At 37.6% G+C, this 17,289-nt stretch overlaps 1 protein-coding gene across 3 annotated transcripts in view; it reads right to left on the bottom strand.

Moving 5' to 3' along the window:
- LOC131079144 (E3 SUMO-protein ligase SIZ1) overlaps positions 1–17,289 on the bottom strand; it is a 311,118-nt gene that overhangs the window by 101,010 nt on the left and 192,819 nt on the right. For all 3 annotated transcript variants that reach the window (XM_058017061.2, XM_058017044.2, XM_058017052.2), the window contains exon 9: positions 336–411. In XM_058017061.2, the coding sequence (XP_057873044.2) occupies positions 336–411 (76 nt within the window). The remainder of the gene's footprint in view (positions 1–335; positions 412–17,289) is intronic.

Here is a 17,289-nt window from a genome sequence, read left to right as displayed (position 1 = left end):
AAACTAATCTGCAAGCTTCTCTACTACTAAAGTTCCTAGGTTCATAACTTTTCACCATTACTGCCATCTAAAGACTTCTATGTCGATATAGAGCGCCTTGAATGAATCATAACATGTCCGACCAAATTTATTATTGTTATACAAGATAAACCCAATCTAGTCATTCTACTCTAATCCCAATTCTCCAAGTTTGATTTGGATCCGGTACATTTCTTCATATTCAAAATCAAGCTTTCTAAGGGGACATTTTACAACTCAGCATAAAATAAGGTGAATTTACTGTGCAAATTTTTTATAGTTTTTCATTTTGGGTCAAGTGCAGAGTGTATGCTGACCATTAACCCGAAGATCTGAATACTGCGGCCAATGCATCCTAAACATCACCATGTCATTGAGAAGAATACACCACACCTGCAAAATAAAAATTCATACTAATAAAAAGACAAACAGCAAAAATAGCTATAGCTGCAAACAGACACTGGCACCACAAAGTTCAAGAAAATTTTCTCTGATTGTTTGATAAAATCTATGCTAAATCAGTATGATATTTTTTAAGCTTGCTAAAAAGCAGCAGAAACAAATGAAAAGCAATATTACAAAAAATATAACCTGGATATGCTATTATTGCACAAATGCCCATTAATATTAATCCAAGACCTTATCAAATAATACAGCTTTACGATTACATTCAATTCCTGGTGCCCTCAACAAAAAATCAAGGAAAAAAAAATAGTTTTCATATTCTGCTTTTAATAGTTAAGATACACCACTGGAAACTTCAAAATGCAGAATTGCATCAGATTGCTAATGCACTGAATGCTAAGAAAAAGATAACATTCAACAAATTGATTAGTAGATGATTTAGGAGCACCAAATGTAACTGCTCTTTTAAACCTAGTGCACAAACTATCAGATTCTTGATATATAATGCACTAATGGTAAAGTAGCATTTTGTAGCCATAAGCGCACCAAGTCCCACCCATACTTTATATCTAATGCACCAGTAACAATCGACATGAACATCAACAAACTCATCACTAAGATACATTTTAATTTTAAAAAAAAGCTATTGATAACAATTTGAGAAAATAAGATAGCTGGTCATAAAGTAAAGCATATATTCTCAGTTACCAGGTTCACCTGTTTTGGTACTCAAACCGGATTCGCATTGAGAGAACTTGATCGAGAGATGTGTCTCGATGAGGGTATGGAGATGGCAGCTATTCCTGATTGGCTGATGAAGAGTATGGAGAAAAGTAAGAAAATAGTAACAAGGAAAAAGAACCCAAGAAAGCTGAGATTTTGTCACACATAGCTAGAGATGAGACAGGAATGCGGATTGTGCAGGTGGTTGTTCCTATTGGAGATGTGACGACGGACATTGCTACTCCCATGGATTTCCAAATTACTTCAATTGCCCTTGGTCGTACTACAAAGGAACAGGAATTTCAGGAGGTTGGTGATACCCTCAAGGCAATCAGTGCAAGATTGAACTGGGCGATAGAGAAAAGAAAGAAGTACGAAGCAGAGAATATCAAACATAGAGAGTATATTGCAGGGATAAGGCATGAAAATCCCACCCTTATTTTCCCTATTGCAGTTGATCATGGACTACATACACATTATGAGGCAACCAGAGATACACTCCCGGAAGTGGAGAAATGGATCGAGGATACAAAGAGACAGGCAGATGATTTCCTTACTCATTTTGACAAGGCTTTTGACAGGATAACAAGGTTGATAATAAGGATACAGTATTTGGAGGGAGTTTGGGAAGAATTTTGACCCATTCAGGAGAAGACTATTCCACGCCTCAGAGATTTGAAGAAGGTTCCTATGTCCACATTGATCAGGTAGAATGTTATGCACAATGGAGATACGATTTCCATGGCTAGTATTGTTCATTGGCCATGAAAAAATCAACTTATGAGAGCGCACAAAAGAGTTGTGCAGAGATGGAGGGATCTATTCATGATATTCAGTCGAAGATCCTTGCCTCAATTGAGGAGTTATTGGGAGTTGATGTCAGTGAAGCCAGTGGGTTACACTTAGTAGAATTGAGAGACAAAATGAAATTTATGTACTTCAACCAGTTAGACTCTTTGAAAAGGAGTCAAATAGATGACTTGGTCTCTTTGTTGATTCATGTTCATAATTCGCAGAAGCTCATGCCAGATTGGGAGAACACTTTGGATGCTTTCTCAGATGCATTGGACGTGATTGATTTACAGCAGAATACCTTACCCAGCATTTTCATGGAGTTAGATTCTATATTGCCTAGATTCTTGGATTATGATGTGAGATAAAGAGATGCAGGATAGAATCTTCTCGAAGATTCCCTATTTAATGACTAGGTATCTTTCTATTGGGCCATATGTTGGTGGCACCTTTTTTTGATGTAAACCTTAATTAGGGCAACTCTAGGGCTTCATTGGAATGATCTTGGCCCTTGATTTAGTTTTAATCTTGGCCATCCATTTTGTATGAGACTCTATATATACCTTATTGCCTCTCATTTGTAAGAGAGATTTTGTGGAATTGTTGGTATATGCTGCAGCTTTTAAATATAAATCATTGTTCAAGTTGATGGTGATTTTGTTTAAGTGTTGTTTTGCATTCAAGGTTTTCAATTCCTCCAAGTTAGATTAGAATTTTAGATTACAATTTGCTTTCAATGTTTGTTAGATTGGATGAAAGAATTGTTGAGTATATTTCAAGGTTGCACGGGTACGGGTACTTGGAGACTTTGGAGACTGGTGCTAGTACTGGTACGGCTATTTTTTCAAAATAGGAGACGTGGGTACTTGGAGACGCCAATTTCTTTTAAATATAATTTAATAATTTATAGAAATTCTGAAAATATAATGACATTGAACATTAAATATAATGACATTAAATATAATATAATAATTTAGTAATGGCTGTTGCAACGTTTTAAGAAATCCTTGTGACCTGCATTTGTTTTGAGCATTGTTTTTTTTCCATTTGTACTACATTTTGATTATTTTGTTGCTTGTGTTTTGTTTTTATTAACATTTTAAGGTTTCCTTTTTTTGTGTTTGGCTTGGAGACGATGGGAGACGGGTGGATACGTTAGCGAGAAGTCTCCTCTCTATGGAGACATTTCCAATGAAATTTCTGGTGCGGGAGACGCGTCCGAGTCTCCGGTACGAGTACCCAAGGGCTGGGTACGAGTACCCATGCAACCTTGGTATATTTGAGTGGAATCTTTTAAATTTATACCACTAGCCTCTTGATGATTGTATGTGTGTCGTGCATGGTCAACTAGAAATTTATGCAAGCTTAACTTCAATTATTATACGTCCTTTCATATGCATCAACTTGGATGGTGTCAATGTTAGATGGTAGTAATTTGAAAATCTATGGATATACCTTAGATGATTGCACTAAGCTCATGTCAAAATCTATTCGACTTGATGGTGAGACCTTGCCTAGTTTGATTCCACTAAATTTGTTCATCATTTCCTACATTCCTAAGCTTAGAATAGATTTCCTTAACCTTATTCCCTTTTGCCTATTCTTTTAGAAAGTCTTGTTAGAATTGAGTCAAGAAATATATTGCCAACTCCTAAGTTGTCAGCACACCCATTCCACATTCATGATATATAAAGTTGATTCGAACAATTGTGTAAGTCCCCAAGTGAAAACAACAATTCAAATCAACCATTGAGTTACCCACTCGTCAAGACCTGACTGTGGAAACCTTGGAATCATTTTAGTTGATCTTATCCTTACATCTAAGGTGATTTTGTTCAAGAGAGGGTAAAGTACTTTGGTATTTTATTCTGATGCTTGAATGTGTGTTGTCCTCATTTTTGTTTCCAAAAATGAAGGACCACTACATGAAACTTTTGTGAAAAAATGAAAAAATTTACTCTATGGCACGCTTCCCGACGCAAAATTTCAACTAATCCTTGGACTGGCTTAATCCTCAGTCCATTCTCGAACTGTGTTTCGAATTTCGTCAAATTCTGGGTTCATTTGCTATGTCTTTCCTTCAATTTCAGGTTTTAAAATCCCGACTGCAGGTGGAGAATTTTCTTCAAACTGCAAGTTTTAATGATATTCATTGTTTTGGTTGTTGTAGGGGAATTTTTAGCTTATTACATGTGCATCTTTATTAAAAGATGTTACTTGCAATTTGTTTTAAATTTCCCTTTCTTGTTTTTGTCTTTTTTATTGTTTTTTGGTCTTGTTTAGTTAAAAAAGGGATATTTTTACTCAATTACAAGTAAACTTGCAGTTTGGTCAAAAAATCCCTACTTTAATGGTTTTTGCATGTAATGGGGTTTTAAATCCCCATTACATATGTGCAAGTATTTCTAACTTGTTGTAGGGATTTTATTTCCCTTTTACAAGTAATTAAAATTTGCATTTTGCTCCAAAAAACCCGATTTTGCCTTGCAAGTGCATTTTTGACAATTTTTAAACTTGTCATTTGCTCCCAAAAACCCAATTTTGGCTTGTAAGTGGAAAAAGTGAAATTAAAACTTGTTATTCTCTCCCAAAAACCCGATTTGCATTCCCTTATGCAAATTTGAACTTGTCTTTTGCTCCAAAAAACCCGAAATGCAAGGAACAATGATTTTTGACCATTTCAAGGCAAATTTTCTGGAGAGATAGTTGGAGGAAGAAGGCATTTTGGTTTGCATCCTATTTCCATGCATTCTTAGATACCTTTCGTGACATTTGGAGGATGCATTGACTGGTTTTTCGCCCTAAATCAGCAACCACGTTTTTCATAAATGCCACTTTTTGAGGGATTAAATCTTCAACAAACTGCAAACTCCTAAATTGTTTTGCCCTTTCTCACCTAGCCGTGGAGTTTGGGGGAAGTTTTGAGCTATTTAATGATGTCGTTGAAGATTGAAATGGTGGCCACGTTTTTCTTCACGTGATTCCTTTGGCTACGTTTTCCAACACTTGTCTCCATTTCTCCTACCCCTACTTAGGCGTTTTGCTCCAATCCTTTTGGGCGTGCTCTCTCATTGGCACTTTGATCTTCCAAATTTGGGATTGCTGCTACATTTATCAGTTTGGGGCATTTTTTCAAAAACGTGTTAAGGGTTTTGGCATTGCGGATTGCTTCTATTTTTGGTCTTCCTTCTTTTTTCCAAAAATTAGTTGCATTTTTGGAGAAGCATTTGCATTTTCAAGAAAGGTATGTTCTCTTTCCTTTCTTTCCTTCATTTTATTATTTTCTTGTTTTCTTAATTTTCGTTCTTAGTTACATTTTCTTTGGCATGTGTTGTTCTTCCCCCAAAAATCGGTTTTTGTGAGAGGATTTTTCCCCTTGGTATGCAATTTTCGAGTTGCATTGTTTTTCCCAAAATTCCCTCTTTACTTGTATTCGGGATTTTTAATCTCGATTACAAGTTCGCTAGAAATTCTTGTTCTTCCCCTACGGTTAAGGAATTTAACCATTTTTTGTTAAAATTCCAAATTAAAAAATGTGAAATACCCCTCCCTTGCAAATTCGGGTTTTGAAAACCGGATTACATGTTGAAGAGTTCTTCCCATTTTCATGAAAATGACTTTCCCGGATTTTCCCATTTCTATCCATTCATGTTCCCCATATCCGTACTTTGCATTTCCGTCATTTTCTGCAAGTCCAAATCTCATTTTTCGTCCATTTCTCCATTTTCGAATTTACAAGTCTACTTGTATTCGGGTTTTAAAACCCCGATTGCATGTATGTCCTTTCCAACTTGTATACTTGCGAAAATTCGCCCAAGATCTGAAATTGGTCAAAGTCAAGATTTTCCCATTTCCACATATTTCCCCTCTTCCTCTCACAAAATCAAGAAATTCAAGAATCAAAGTTTTACCCATTTGGAGAAGGAAGAATGATATTTGCAGCTGACTATGATGTTGCCTTAAGTCTCTTAAGTCTTCATCACATCATTCCAGGATCACAATCAATGTCAGATTTGCCGGCATCTCCAACTCCAAATAAAATGAAATACAAATATGACAAATATCAGAATGAGGTTGCACCTTCCTAGGTTTCTTCTCCTTTGGATTGCATCAGAGACACGAAGATAGGGCACGTTGATATGGCAGAATTCGTCAATAGGGTAGAAGATCCACAGGATAAAAACTTGCAGCGGCTGTTGGACAGCCATATCCATCATGCATCTTCCTTCCCGGTGGCTGCCCTAGAACCTGAGTTCGTTCTTGGATGTGCCCATCATTTTGACAAAGAATCAAGAGTCATCAAAAATGATGATGGTGAAGCTATAATTCGTCTTGATGTGGATACAATCGAGAAGGTCTTCAGAATATCTCCTGCACCTGTTTATATGGAAATCACCAAAGAAAGTGCATCGGAATATTACGTGAAGAGGGAAAAAGATTACAAGCGGCTCATCAATAGGTGGATCCAAGAGCCACGACCTTCCTTCTCAAGGTGGGCAAAGTTGTACCGTTGTGATTTCAAATGGGAGATAGGAGACACCATCACTCTTCTCAGCAGGATGATGGGCCTTAAACATTCCAATGTCTTTGAGCCATGGATGTATCAGTTCATTATGTTCATACGACAGTCACATCACATTTCATAGGGGGAAGTCATCAACGATGCCTTGTGCGAACAACTTGCAGCAGTCCCTACCACCATGACCTTCTTCATGAATTCCTATTTGGTTTATTTAGCAGCATCACTTAGACACTTTCCAGGTCTTTCTACCAAGGGTGATCGCTCACTTATACCAGTTTGGGAATATTATGACCAGTTGCCGTTGAAACCCAACAGACTGCATTTCAGAAGGGTCCAAGATGCATTCTTTGGATATTTCATGTGTCAGTTTGACAAAAATCTCAGGAACAAGAGAGTATCAGATGAGGCATGGCTCAAGGTGTCTGTGTATGGGTGTTTGTTTCTGCAATTTCCCACCTTCACCTATATGAGGATAGGATGCTATGATAGTCAGCCATACATGCTTCCGAGATACCCAACCGATAAGATAATTCTTATGGAGTTGGGAAGACAAATCATGGCTGTTCACACTTTTTAGTCTGCTAGACACAAGGTTTGAATGGGGATCTCTACCACAAACCCATTGAAAATTGGTCGATACTCCCTTGTCACATCTGTGAAGGCTAAGGCCATGGAGCCTGAATTGCAGGAAATCAAGCTTAAAAGGTTTAAATCTAGAGCTGATTTTGATTATAGAGGAATGAAGGAGAAAATCAAGAAATCCTTTGTGCATGTTCATCGCCTTGAAGACATCTGGGTAGATCTCCGCACAGAAGCCGAAGTCCTCAAGATGGATTACTGCAGGCTCACTGTTGAGCAAATTGTTGATTTGAACTTGGCAGATATCCCACAAGGGATGATTGATGACGGGCATATACTTGATCCTGAATACACTTCACGGAGGGTTGAGGAAGCTCCACTTCTTTTGATCCAATGGTCGCACAAGGAGTGCATCTCCATCCTTGACAGATTTCAGCCTATGGCCAACACTAATGCATGGCTGAAAAGTAATGTTGTTAGACTTATCAAAATCAAGGTTGATAAAGAAGATGATTCTATGGGCCTCTTGGACGGAAATCTGAGATTTAGATTGACAACAAGGAGGGTGCTTCATCTTCGGGCACAAAGATCAAGTTACAAGTCAGTCGTGCAGTAGTGCTTCCTCCTGAGGAGACGACTGTTCGTGGGAAGGAAAAATCACGATTCCATGTTTAGGTGATCAATCTGGATAATCCAGAAGAGGGGCAGCAATCTGATGATGCTCCTAAGTCTCCAGTTTTAGACTCGCCTCATGAGGTCATTCCTCGAGTTTCCATTCACACGCCTCTTTCTCTTCCTGATTTGCTTGTGGATGAGTCTCCTCAGAATGCAATTCTCATTTCAGCATACGAGCCATCTCCTGATCATCAACAAGAAAGTGTGTTCAAAGTTCTTGAAGATATTCCTACTTGCATCCAGTTATCAGAAATTGATACTTCCACTTCTGGTTTTGAAGAATTCATGAGGCAATCTTCATGCCCATTGGTAACTGAGCAAACCGTGGTCGCTGTCCAAACAGATATTCCTCCCAGGATGACCACAGTAATTCAAACAGAAACTGCTTCTCCTTTGCCTATGGCTGCTACTGGAAAAGAGTTGATGACTTTGCCTCCATGGCTTAATTCTTTTACCCCAAAAAGGAAGAAGTAAGAAATCTCACCTGATGCCTTTGATTACCAGCAACTCAAACAGTCCTGATCCAAAGTTACGACGATAGAGTTGGGCAAGCAAACGCATGAGGTCATTAAACATGATGCTCAGTTTTTTGTTGCTTCACTGGTGCAAAGGTGTGATGATCTTCTAGCGAAGAAAGACAAGCTAGAAGAGGAAAACCGACAGCTTATGGCAGCCATTCATAAAATCACAAAACCGGCTGCTGAAGGGAGTAACTCCATAGGTTCTTCTGGTTCCCAAGAATCGATTCGTAGAGTGGAAAGGGCTGCTCAAAAGGTACAAGCACTGGATTCCTGGGTTGATCAACTTCATGAACAATGCGTACAAGTAATAAAAGACATTTTTCAAATAATGTCTAAACTAGAGACCATTGAGGAGAAACTGAATCAGACTTCTAACACTTTCGAAAAAAATCTGGAAAGTGTTGAGAAATGTCTGACAATCTGGCATACCATGCCCAAACAACAGCTAAGTATTTTGCAGGAGCATGCCATCATCTCTTCCAAGGTCATGTACTTGGAATTTGAAGAACTCCTGGAAAACAAGACCCTTGTTCTTAAATCCCTCATTGAGGAGATCGGTGATGCAAGGAGATTCCGGGGTGAAGTTTACCGAGATATTGTCTCACATTGTGAAAGGGCCTCTTGCAACATAGTAAGTCAAGATGGAAAGCTGATTCCAGAAGAAGAAGTTCTTGCTGATTTACAGATGAGAATTCATAATGAATGGAGGAGCGAACAATTCTCGGCAGCTTCAATTCAAGCATTGATGAAACACCAAGCCTTTCTGCATGAAATGCAGTCTATCCTGGATAAAAACAATTTTGCGCTCCTCCGTTGTCACGACACTATTGTGAAGACTATGGTTGCTGCCAAGAACACCCATGAACCGAATCCCGAGGAACTACAAGCGAGCATCCGGAAATTTCAAGGATTTGTGTCTTCACAAAATGCAACTTAGTTGTTTTTCAGCACTTAGTTGAATTTTCCCTCTTTTGTAATCTTTACTTGTAATTTAGTTTTGGCAAGTTACATGTAAAAGTATTTTTTGTAAAATGCAAGTTATACATTACTTGCACTTTTGTAATTACATGTAAGGCAACTACAAGTTGTGTCCGATTAGGACTGTAGTTGGAATAAGTCTTAGTTAGTTGGAGTAACTCTTAGTTAGTTAATGAAGTCTCAGTTAGGTATTGAATGAGTCTTGGTGGTTGAGAGAATCTCTCAAGTTAGTTAGGATCCTCCCACCTTTTTCTCAAGGCTCCTTTTCTATAAATACTTGAGGTGTCCATTGTAATGATCATCTTTTGGAAAGCAAGCAAAAACTCTGCCAAATTTACAGCAAGAAGTCTTTGAGCTTATGTATGTGGATTGAAAGTTTTTGAAGAATAATAAAGAAGGATTACTCAAGTTTTGAGTCTTTGAGCTACATGTTTGAGTTTGAATCTTTTTATTTCTTCCATGCAAAGTGTTTCTAAAGGAGCTTAGTCCAATCTGATTTGAAGTCTTTGAGCTGCAAGAAGAGAAGATTAATTAAAATAGGAAACTCTCTTGAAGGAGCAGCAAGTCTTTGAGCTTGCGTCTATTCTTGAGGAAAAATTATTGTTTGATAAGAAATAGCAGCAAGTCTTTGAGCTTGCATTAGTTCTTGTCTTTGGTTGAAAGAATAGATTATTCCAGTCTTTGAGCTGTTATCTTTTATTTGTTGTAAAATTTAGTATAGCAAAGGGTAGATAGGACTTCCAATAGTCAAATCTTTGAGCTTGATATTGTTGTCCCGTCCCGAAGGAAGTGACGGGAGTCTTTGAGCTTTCAGGAAACTTCATTTCCTTTCTCTCATTTCATTTAAAAGTGGTTACTGTTGTTCATATTCAATTGCTATCCTTTTCTGTGAAGAGAAAAGGATATTGTCTTTCTTGAAAAAAGAAGAAAGATTGCTGACCCATCCTATTTTATTTTCCAAGTTGTAGTTAGATAGGGGGAGCCTTCCCTTAATTAGGAGAGTTTATACTCGTGTGTTGTGATTGAAGCCACAATTTTGTATATTTCCCCAAGTGTACAAAATTTTCAACCAACAATGTGCATAAAACACACATCAACACCACCCCTTTTCTAATATTTGGATCCTCCATTAAATCAATCAATCCTTGCATTAACTTACACATACACTTATCTATGGTAGACATTCTTCAAAACTTTCATATGCAACCAAAAAACCACAACCCAATGGGATGGCAGGGAGAACTTGTTCTCTAATCAACTTAAAACACAGGCTGGCAAGAAAACCAGCTCTGATACCACTATAATAAGGCCCTTAATTTTTTTTTGTTTTTATCACAATTCACAACCAACACCAATCACCCGTTAAGGTTAGATAATGAAAATCAACACTGCTGAAAGTAACCCTTTCACTTTCTACTCACCGAGAGCCCAGTATGGGAGGGTGAGAGCATACGGTGTCAAAGGGATCGTTAGCTCAATAAACTGCTGGAAATTAAATCTCAAATACAATACTGGGCGCAACACAGCCCCTTCCTCTTGTCCAGTGGGTGTAAGAACTTCTACAACAATATGGTGGCGCAACCAACCAATTAGAAGATTACAAAACTAAAATAACAGCAATCACTCGACCCGTTATTCAGTGGAAGGACTGAAAAATGAATAACAATCAACTCAACCGCTTGTTCAACGGGAGGACAGCGTTACAATAAAAAGAAGGCGGCACGCTAGCCTCTTCCATTTATGCAGTGTGAATAAGAGCAACAATCCAAATACATAGCTATTAGTACTACTAATCAGCTTTACATTGCAAATATGGATTATCAGAATTACTAGAAATCACTGTCCAAAGCTAGGCGGTGAAGCAAACCTCTTCCACTTATGCTGTGGGACTAGAGAAATCAATAGAAATTGTTGTTAGTACTACTAACCAGCATTACAAAATGATTCATCAGAGATATCCAAATGTCAATAACCAAACCACCAGCTACAACTAATTACCAAGACTCTTCTCACCACACCAATGAACTTACACACCTGAAAACCAATTTCAATCCCAAAAAACTGAATCTGATATGAATGAACAGCAGGCTGGAAATGCAGACCAGCAACATAAAACCCCCACAAAACACTTCTATCTCACTCCAAACACACCTAAATTAATTCTAAACACACTCCCAAAGACCAAAGACATTCAATGACTAGCACGGAACTGAGAAAATGACACTAACAATTATGAAACAGCATAACACGCAACCCAAACACGTCCCAGCAAGGGCGTCTCCAGCAGAAAAGTTTGACTTGCAATAAGAAATCCAATACTCTGAAATAATCAACGAAAACTTACAGGATGAATCGCCCGAGGCATAGGAATTGAACAAGCAATTACCCAAAGTGAGCGGACACACACAAGGAGCTACAAACGAAAACAAGCTTCAGCTACAATGGAAAACAACAACCTAGAAACAAACTACAACACTCCCAAAAATCAGAAATCCATAAAATTTCATCTTCATTGAGCTCAATCTGCTCCTCCGAGTGAGAAACAATCACTATATTCAACTAGGGGCTATCTTTCAAGCTCAAAACTAAAGGAGACTAGGAGGTAAACATCCCTCGAAGCAAAGTCTGAAATGATTTTAGCAGCACTTCGTTATGATAAGCAATAGTTAGTCTCAAATGAAAACCAAGGCGCTTATTTATAACCTTCTCACAAATCGAACCTCCTTTTCCCTCCAATGTGGAACTAAACAATGACATTCAAATTCACTTTAATTTGCATTTTATTTCATCCCTTCACCAAGTCGTCCCATTTTGCCTAGACAAGACACTATTAAAATGCAAATAACAAATAATGTGAGCACCCAACATATAACTGAGAAAATGACTTTAATATAACTTAAGCAATCCCTTTAATAAATCGTCCATATTGCCTTAAGTTATAATCCAACGTTAAACAACATTTTCCAACAAATCGACCCCCTCATGGTAGCAAATAAACTTCATAAAAATATCAATAAAGTGTGTTATGGCGTCCAAGGTAATAAAGTGAATTATTTCATAAAATTAACTTATTTCTTTCTAAGGCGTCCATCATAACATATATAATTCACTTAAAAAATATTTTTCCTCAACCATGAAGTCGCACGGGATAAGCTCAGACTTGCCAAAATAACTCCAAAAATGCTGTAAGACCAATTGCTCAAACTGACCTACCGGAAATAGACATCTGAACTGACCTGCTACACCCCTGCTTAAAAAGCACTGCTAAAAAGAGCACTTACTAAAAAATAGCATACTGCTAAAAATAGTAAGTTTGTCCAAATGCATTTTACCACATTCTGAGTAGCCGACACAGCTTACTAAAAACAGTAAGTCCGGAAAAGTCTTCGGATTCGTTTGCATGTCACACCATTGTGAGGCTCTCTGAAACCCCCCAAAAAAAAAAATTGTCCTGAGTCCCAGTTACTAAAAATAGTAAGTTCAGAAAATTCCTCAAATTCAGTTGCATGTCACACCCTCGCGAAGCTCTCTAGAAACCCAGAAAGAATCTAGAATCAAAACTATAAAATTCCAACATGCAAGCCACCAAAACTGCCAAAGCATCCTACTAGAACAAAAAAGGGGTCATTCCACTTTGTGCCACCCCTATTTGAGGGCATGTTTGTTTTGTTGTTTTCTTTTTAAAAAATTTCTATACACAAGATTGGACCCCTTGTCCACAAAAAAAAAGCTATATATAATTTGATAAAATATGTTTTGACTTTGTTTCCTAACACTCCAATATTTTATGTTGTAGAGCCTTGCTAGATGAATTGGGGTGGGACACCCCAAATCTCTAAAGATTTGCCCTTTGCATCTCATGCCAACATTGTAGTGCATCTAGTTGTGAGTGCAATTGGAGCTTGCTTGAGGCCATCCACATGAAGAAGATGTACAAATTATCCCAAAAATGCCTCAATGACTTTGTCTATGTGCAATACAATCTTCGGCTATGCACAAAAAGGCAGAGAACATAACAAATGATCCAATTGATTTCAATGAGGTAGATTCTTATAGTGATTGAACAAGGCAGGATGACATCTTTACCGAGAATGAGATCTTTTATTTGGACAGACAGGCATTCAAGGAGGGGGGTACAACAAGAGATTTGGGATTGTATGAAATTGATGAGGCTGAGGAGTCATTTCCATCAGCATCGACATCTAGGACGGAGGTCGAACCATAGCTTGTCATGCCAAGTGAGGGGGAGAAGCCATAACAAACTCCAAGGGCTCATCTAGTTCTACCTCTCCCCTAGTTTTCAATATATCTAAGAAGAGGAAGATGTAAAATGTTGTATTCACTTTTACTTTTACAAATATAGTTTACTATTTTTATTTTGTTTCAATCTATTAGCCATCAACATTTTGCATGAGGATGTCGTTTTGTATTCAATTTGCATTCAAATCAATCAAATTTGTAAAAAAGAAACAATTTGTACTCATTATGGACTCATTGGATGTATCTCCTCATTGAATTTTGCAACAAAAAAAAAATGTTTCTAATGAAATTTAAGAAATTGTTTAAGTTGTAGAGATTTTGCCGAATTTTTGTTGAGTAGAGTTTTCCAAAGCTAGTGATCTTTTGTTGAGTCCAAGTTTTCCAACTATGCATAATAATGTCAAAACAATCTTAGAATGGCCTCCTACAATGCAACTAAGTTGAGGATAATGTGCTACTCCCTAAACATTTAAATTTTGTTGCAACTAGGAACCTGCACTCAACTGGTGGAAGAGCCTAAAAGTATCTAGTGGAAAAGCCCACATTTCCCTTTGCCTTTTTTCCTTTGTTATACATTAAGAAATATTTCATGTATATACTAGCAAGATGTTTGAGAGTGGTTTCAGATCTCTAGAAGATATCATGCAAATTCTAGGTTTTAAAAGATCTTATAAATTTTCAAACAATCAAATTTTACCAAACAACATGCTCCTATCAGCATTCTCTCGCTCTCTCTATCTCATTCTCTTTATCTACCCTAAATACTAGACCTATCTCTCTCCCTATCACTCTTCCTCTCTCCCTATCTCTACCTCTCTATATCTCACTCCCTCCTCTCTCCACCAAAATTTATGCCTATCTCTCTACCTCTCACTCTCTCACACCCTCAAACCCTCGTGAGGAGTGCTACCCTCAACCTCGTTTTGGTGTTGCCCCCAAACTCCCATCAAAGTATAAGTCTAAGCAAGTAATAGACTAAAGATGGATCATGATCATAAAAATCTACATAATACATTTCCCTTGTTGAAAATCTTTGCATATTCATAATTAAAAAAATATTTTGGTTGCTCCATCATGCAGAACCTACCTTAGATGCCTTTGTAGGAGAGATGCAAGTTCCTCTAAGCCATAAACTTCTAGTTATTGTTTTGATATTTGTTTGGAACTTTTGATGTCATGGATTTCATATTCCATGAGTTTTGTATGCTTTTGATAATATATATGTGTGTGTGTGTGTGTGTGTGCTATTTCCTTCAACTACAATTTGCATTTATGCTTATGTGATCGATGTTCTAATATCCCCCTTAATTATTTCAATTATTTCAGTTTACAATCAACAAAAACACCCGTTAGGGCAAGAAAATAAAATCCAAATACTGATGAAAGTAACCCTTTCCACCTTTTGATCACCGAGAGCCCAATCTGGGAGGGTGAGAGCATATAGTGTTGAGGGGATCATTAGATGCAAGAAACTAAAATTGATTACAATACTTGGGGGGCAAGCCAGCCCCTTCCACTTTTCAGCAGGATAATGACAATACTGAAAGATCACTTGGCGATAAACCAGCCAAGGACAAGCCAAGAAACTGAAGAAACAATCACTCAACCGCTTATCCAGTGGGAGGACTAGAAATGAAATTACAATCAACTCTACCGCTTATGCAACGGGAGGACAGTATTACAATATTCAAATTAGGTGGCAAAGTCAACCTCTTCCACTTATGTAGTGGGACTAAGAGCAATAATCCAATTAGATAACTGTTAGTACTACTAATTAGCTTTACAATGCACAATATGGATTACAATTTAAGGGAAATCACTATTCCAAAGATAGGCGGCAAGGCCAGCATCTTCCACTTATGCAGTGGAACAAGAAAGAGCAATAGAAACTGTTGTTAGTACTACTACCAGCATTACAATATGAATCATAGCATCTAAGAGTGATGAACCAAGTGCAATAACATGACCAACAACTGCAAATGAAACCAAGTCCTTTCTCTTCACTCAAATGAACTAACACACCCCAAAACCAACTCCAAACACCGAAAACTCTAACTCTGATATAATCCCATCACGCTGAAAACACACAGACCAGCAACACCAAATCCCACTAAAACACTCACAACTCACCCAATTCTTAATCCAATGACACGAAACCGAAAGCAATTGATCACTAGGAGGTAGGCGATTGTTCCTAGAACAAAAAAACATGGCAAACCTACCTCAATAATTTATGCACGCTTTCCAAAGCGCCCAGCCACATGGCAGCCAGCTAAGGTACGATTTTGCAAAAATAAAATCCAAAACACCATTTTATGCTCTATAAACTTGCAAAATGAATCACCTAAACCATAAAGACAGATAGATAAAATACCCAGAACGAGGAGAATGACACACTGAGACCTGCGACCAAAAATCCACTTCAGCACACTCCGCGACCAGCAACAAGAACACTCAGAAATCCACACAAATCTTCACCACATTGAGCCCAATCTGCTCCTCTGGATGAGAAACAATCATACATTCAGCTAGGCGCTATGTTTCAAGCACAAAACTAAGGCACTAGGAGTTATGCATCCCTCGAAGTAAGAATCTGACAACATTTCAACAGCACTTTGTTATCATAACAAGATTGGATATCCAAATGATAGCCCAAGGCCAGTATTTATAACTTTTCGCCAACCAAATTCAAATTCAAATTCCACTCAAATGGCGCCCAAATCCCATTACATTTCATTTCACCCCTTAGGCGTTGCATTTCATATTTTCCCCTTAGCAAATGGCGTCCAAACATGACCCCTCTTAAGTCGAAATTTTGGAGATAACATAAAGTATATAGAATAATAATAATGCATTGTATTTTGGCATCCAACAAGGGGGTCAAATAAGTCGCCAAAGTAGACTTAGTATAGAAGTATTATTTTCTCCTTTTCCTAAGTCGTCCATCTATAAAATAATCAAATATTAAAACCTTATGCCTAAGGTATCAATATATTAAAAATACCTTCTCCTCAAATACTAATTATTGCCAAATTGAGTTGGAGACTAAAGTGTTGGAAATCACCAAAACTGAACTAAGTTGGAGCTCTGAACTGAACTATAAAAAATAGTCATCTGAGTTCGAACACAGAATCCTACCAAAAATAACACTGCCAGACATAGCCACTGAGATAAGCTATAGAACCACTGCCAAAAATAGTACTTACTATAAATAGCATACTGCTAATGTGTCAAAAGTCATTTTCATCACATTCTGAGCAGCAGTCATGACTTACTAAAAATAGTAAGTCCGGAAATCATCTCCAAAGAATTTGCATGTCAAAGCACGCTGGAGCTCTCAAAAAACCTAGAAAAACCCTATAAAGCAAACAGTCGTCAGCTTGTCGCAATTTACTAAAAATAGTAAATTCTGAAATCTTCTCTGATTGGAATGCACGTCATACCATCTTGAAGCTCACGAAAATCCCAAAAAGAATGTAGAGAGCAAACTGTAGAAAGGAGCAAACACCTCTCTAAAAACCTTCCCAAAGACAAAAACCCTAATTTAGTCTCTGATTAGCCTACGAGTTTCCAAAATAGGCTAAGACTCCATCCATCAGTCTAGAACTGAGAAGGGGACATTACAAATGTATACTTGTGTATGTGACCAAATTAGCTTCTATTTGATGATGTTATTGTGTCTTTAAGGTTTATTTAATAAAGGGTGCATGAAACAAGTTTTAAATCCTTAAACATCTCTAAATTCCTCGGGTTTTTCACTTTGTCGAGTCTTTGCCAAGTCTGTGCCGACATGTTTTGTCAAGTCCCGAGTCAGGT

The sequence above is a fragment of the Cryptomeria japonica genome, chromosome 8 (assembly GCF_030272615.1).
Source record: "Cryptomeria japonica chromosome 8, Sugi_1.0, whole genome shotgun sequence".
In the NCBI taxonomy this organism is placed as follows: Eukaryota; Viridiplantae; Streptophyta; class Pinopsida; order Cupressales; family Cupressaceae; genus Cryptomeria; species Cryptomeria japonica.
Note: the sequence above shows the minus strand (reverse complement) of the source record. Positions and strands in the feature narration are given on the sequence as shown.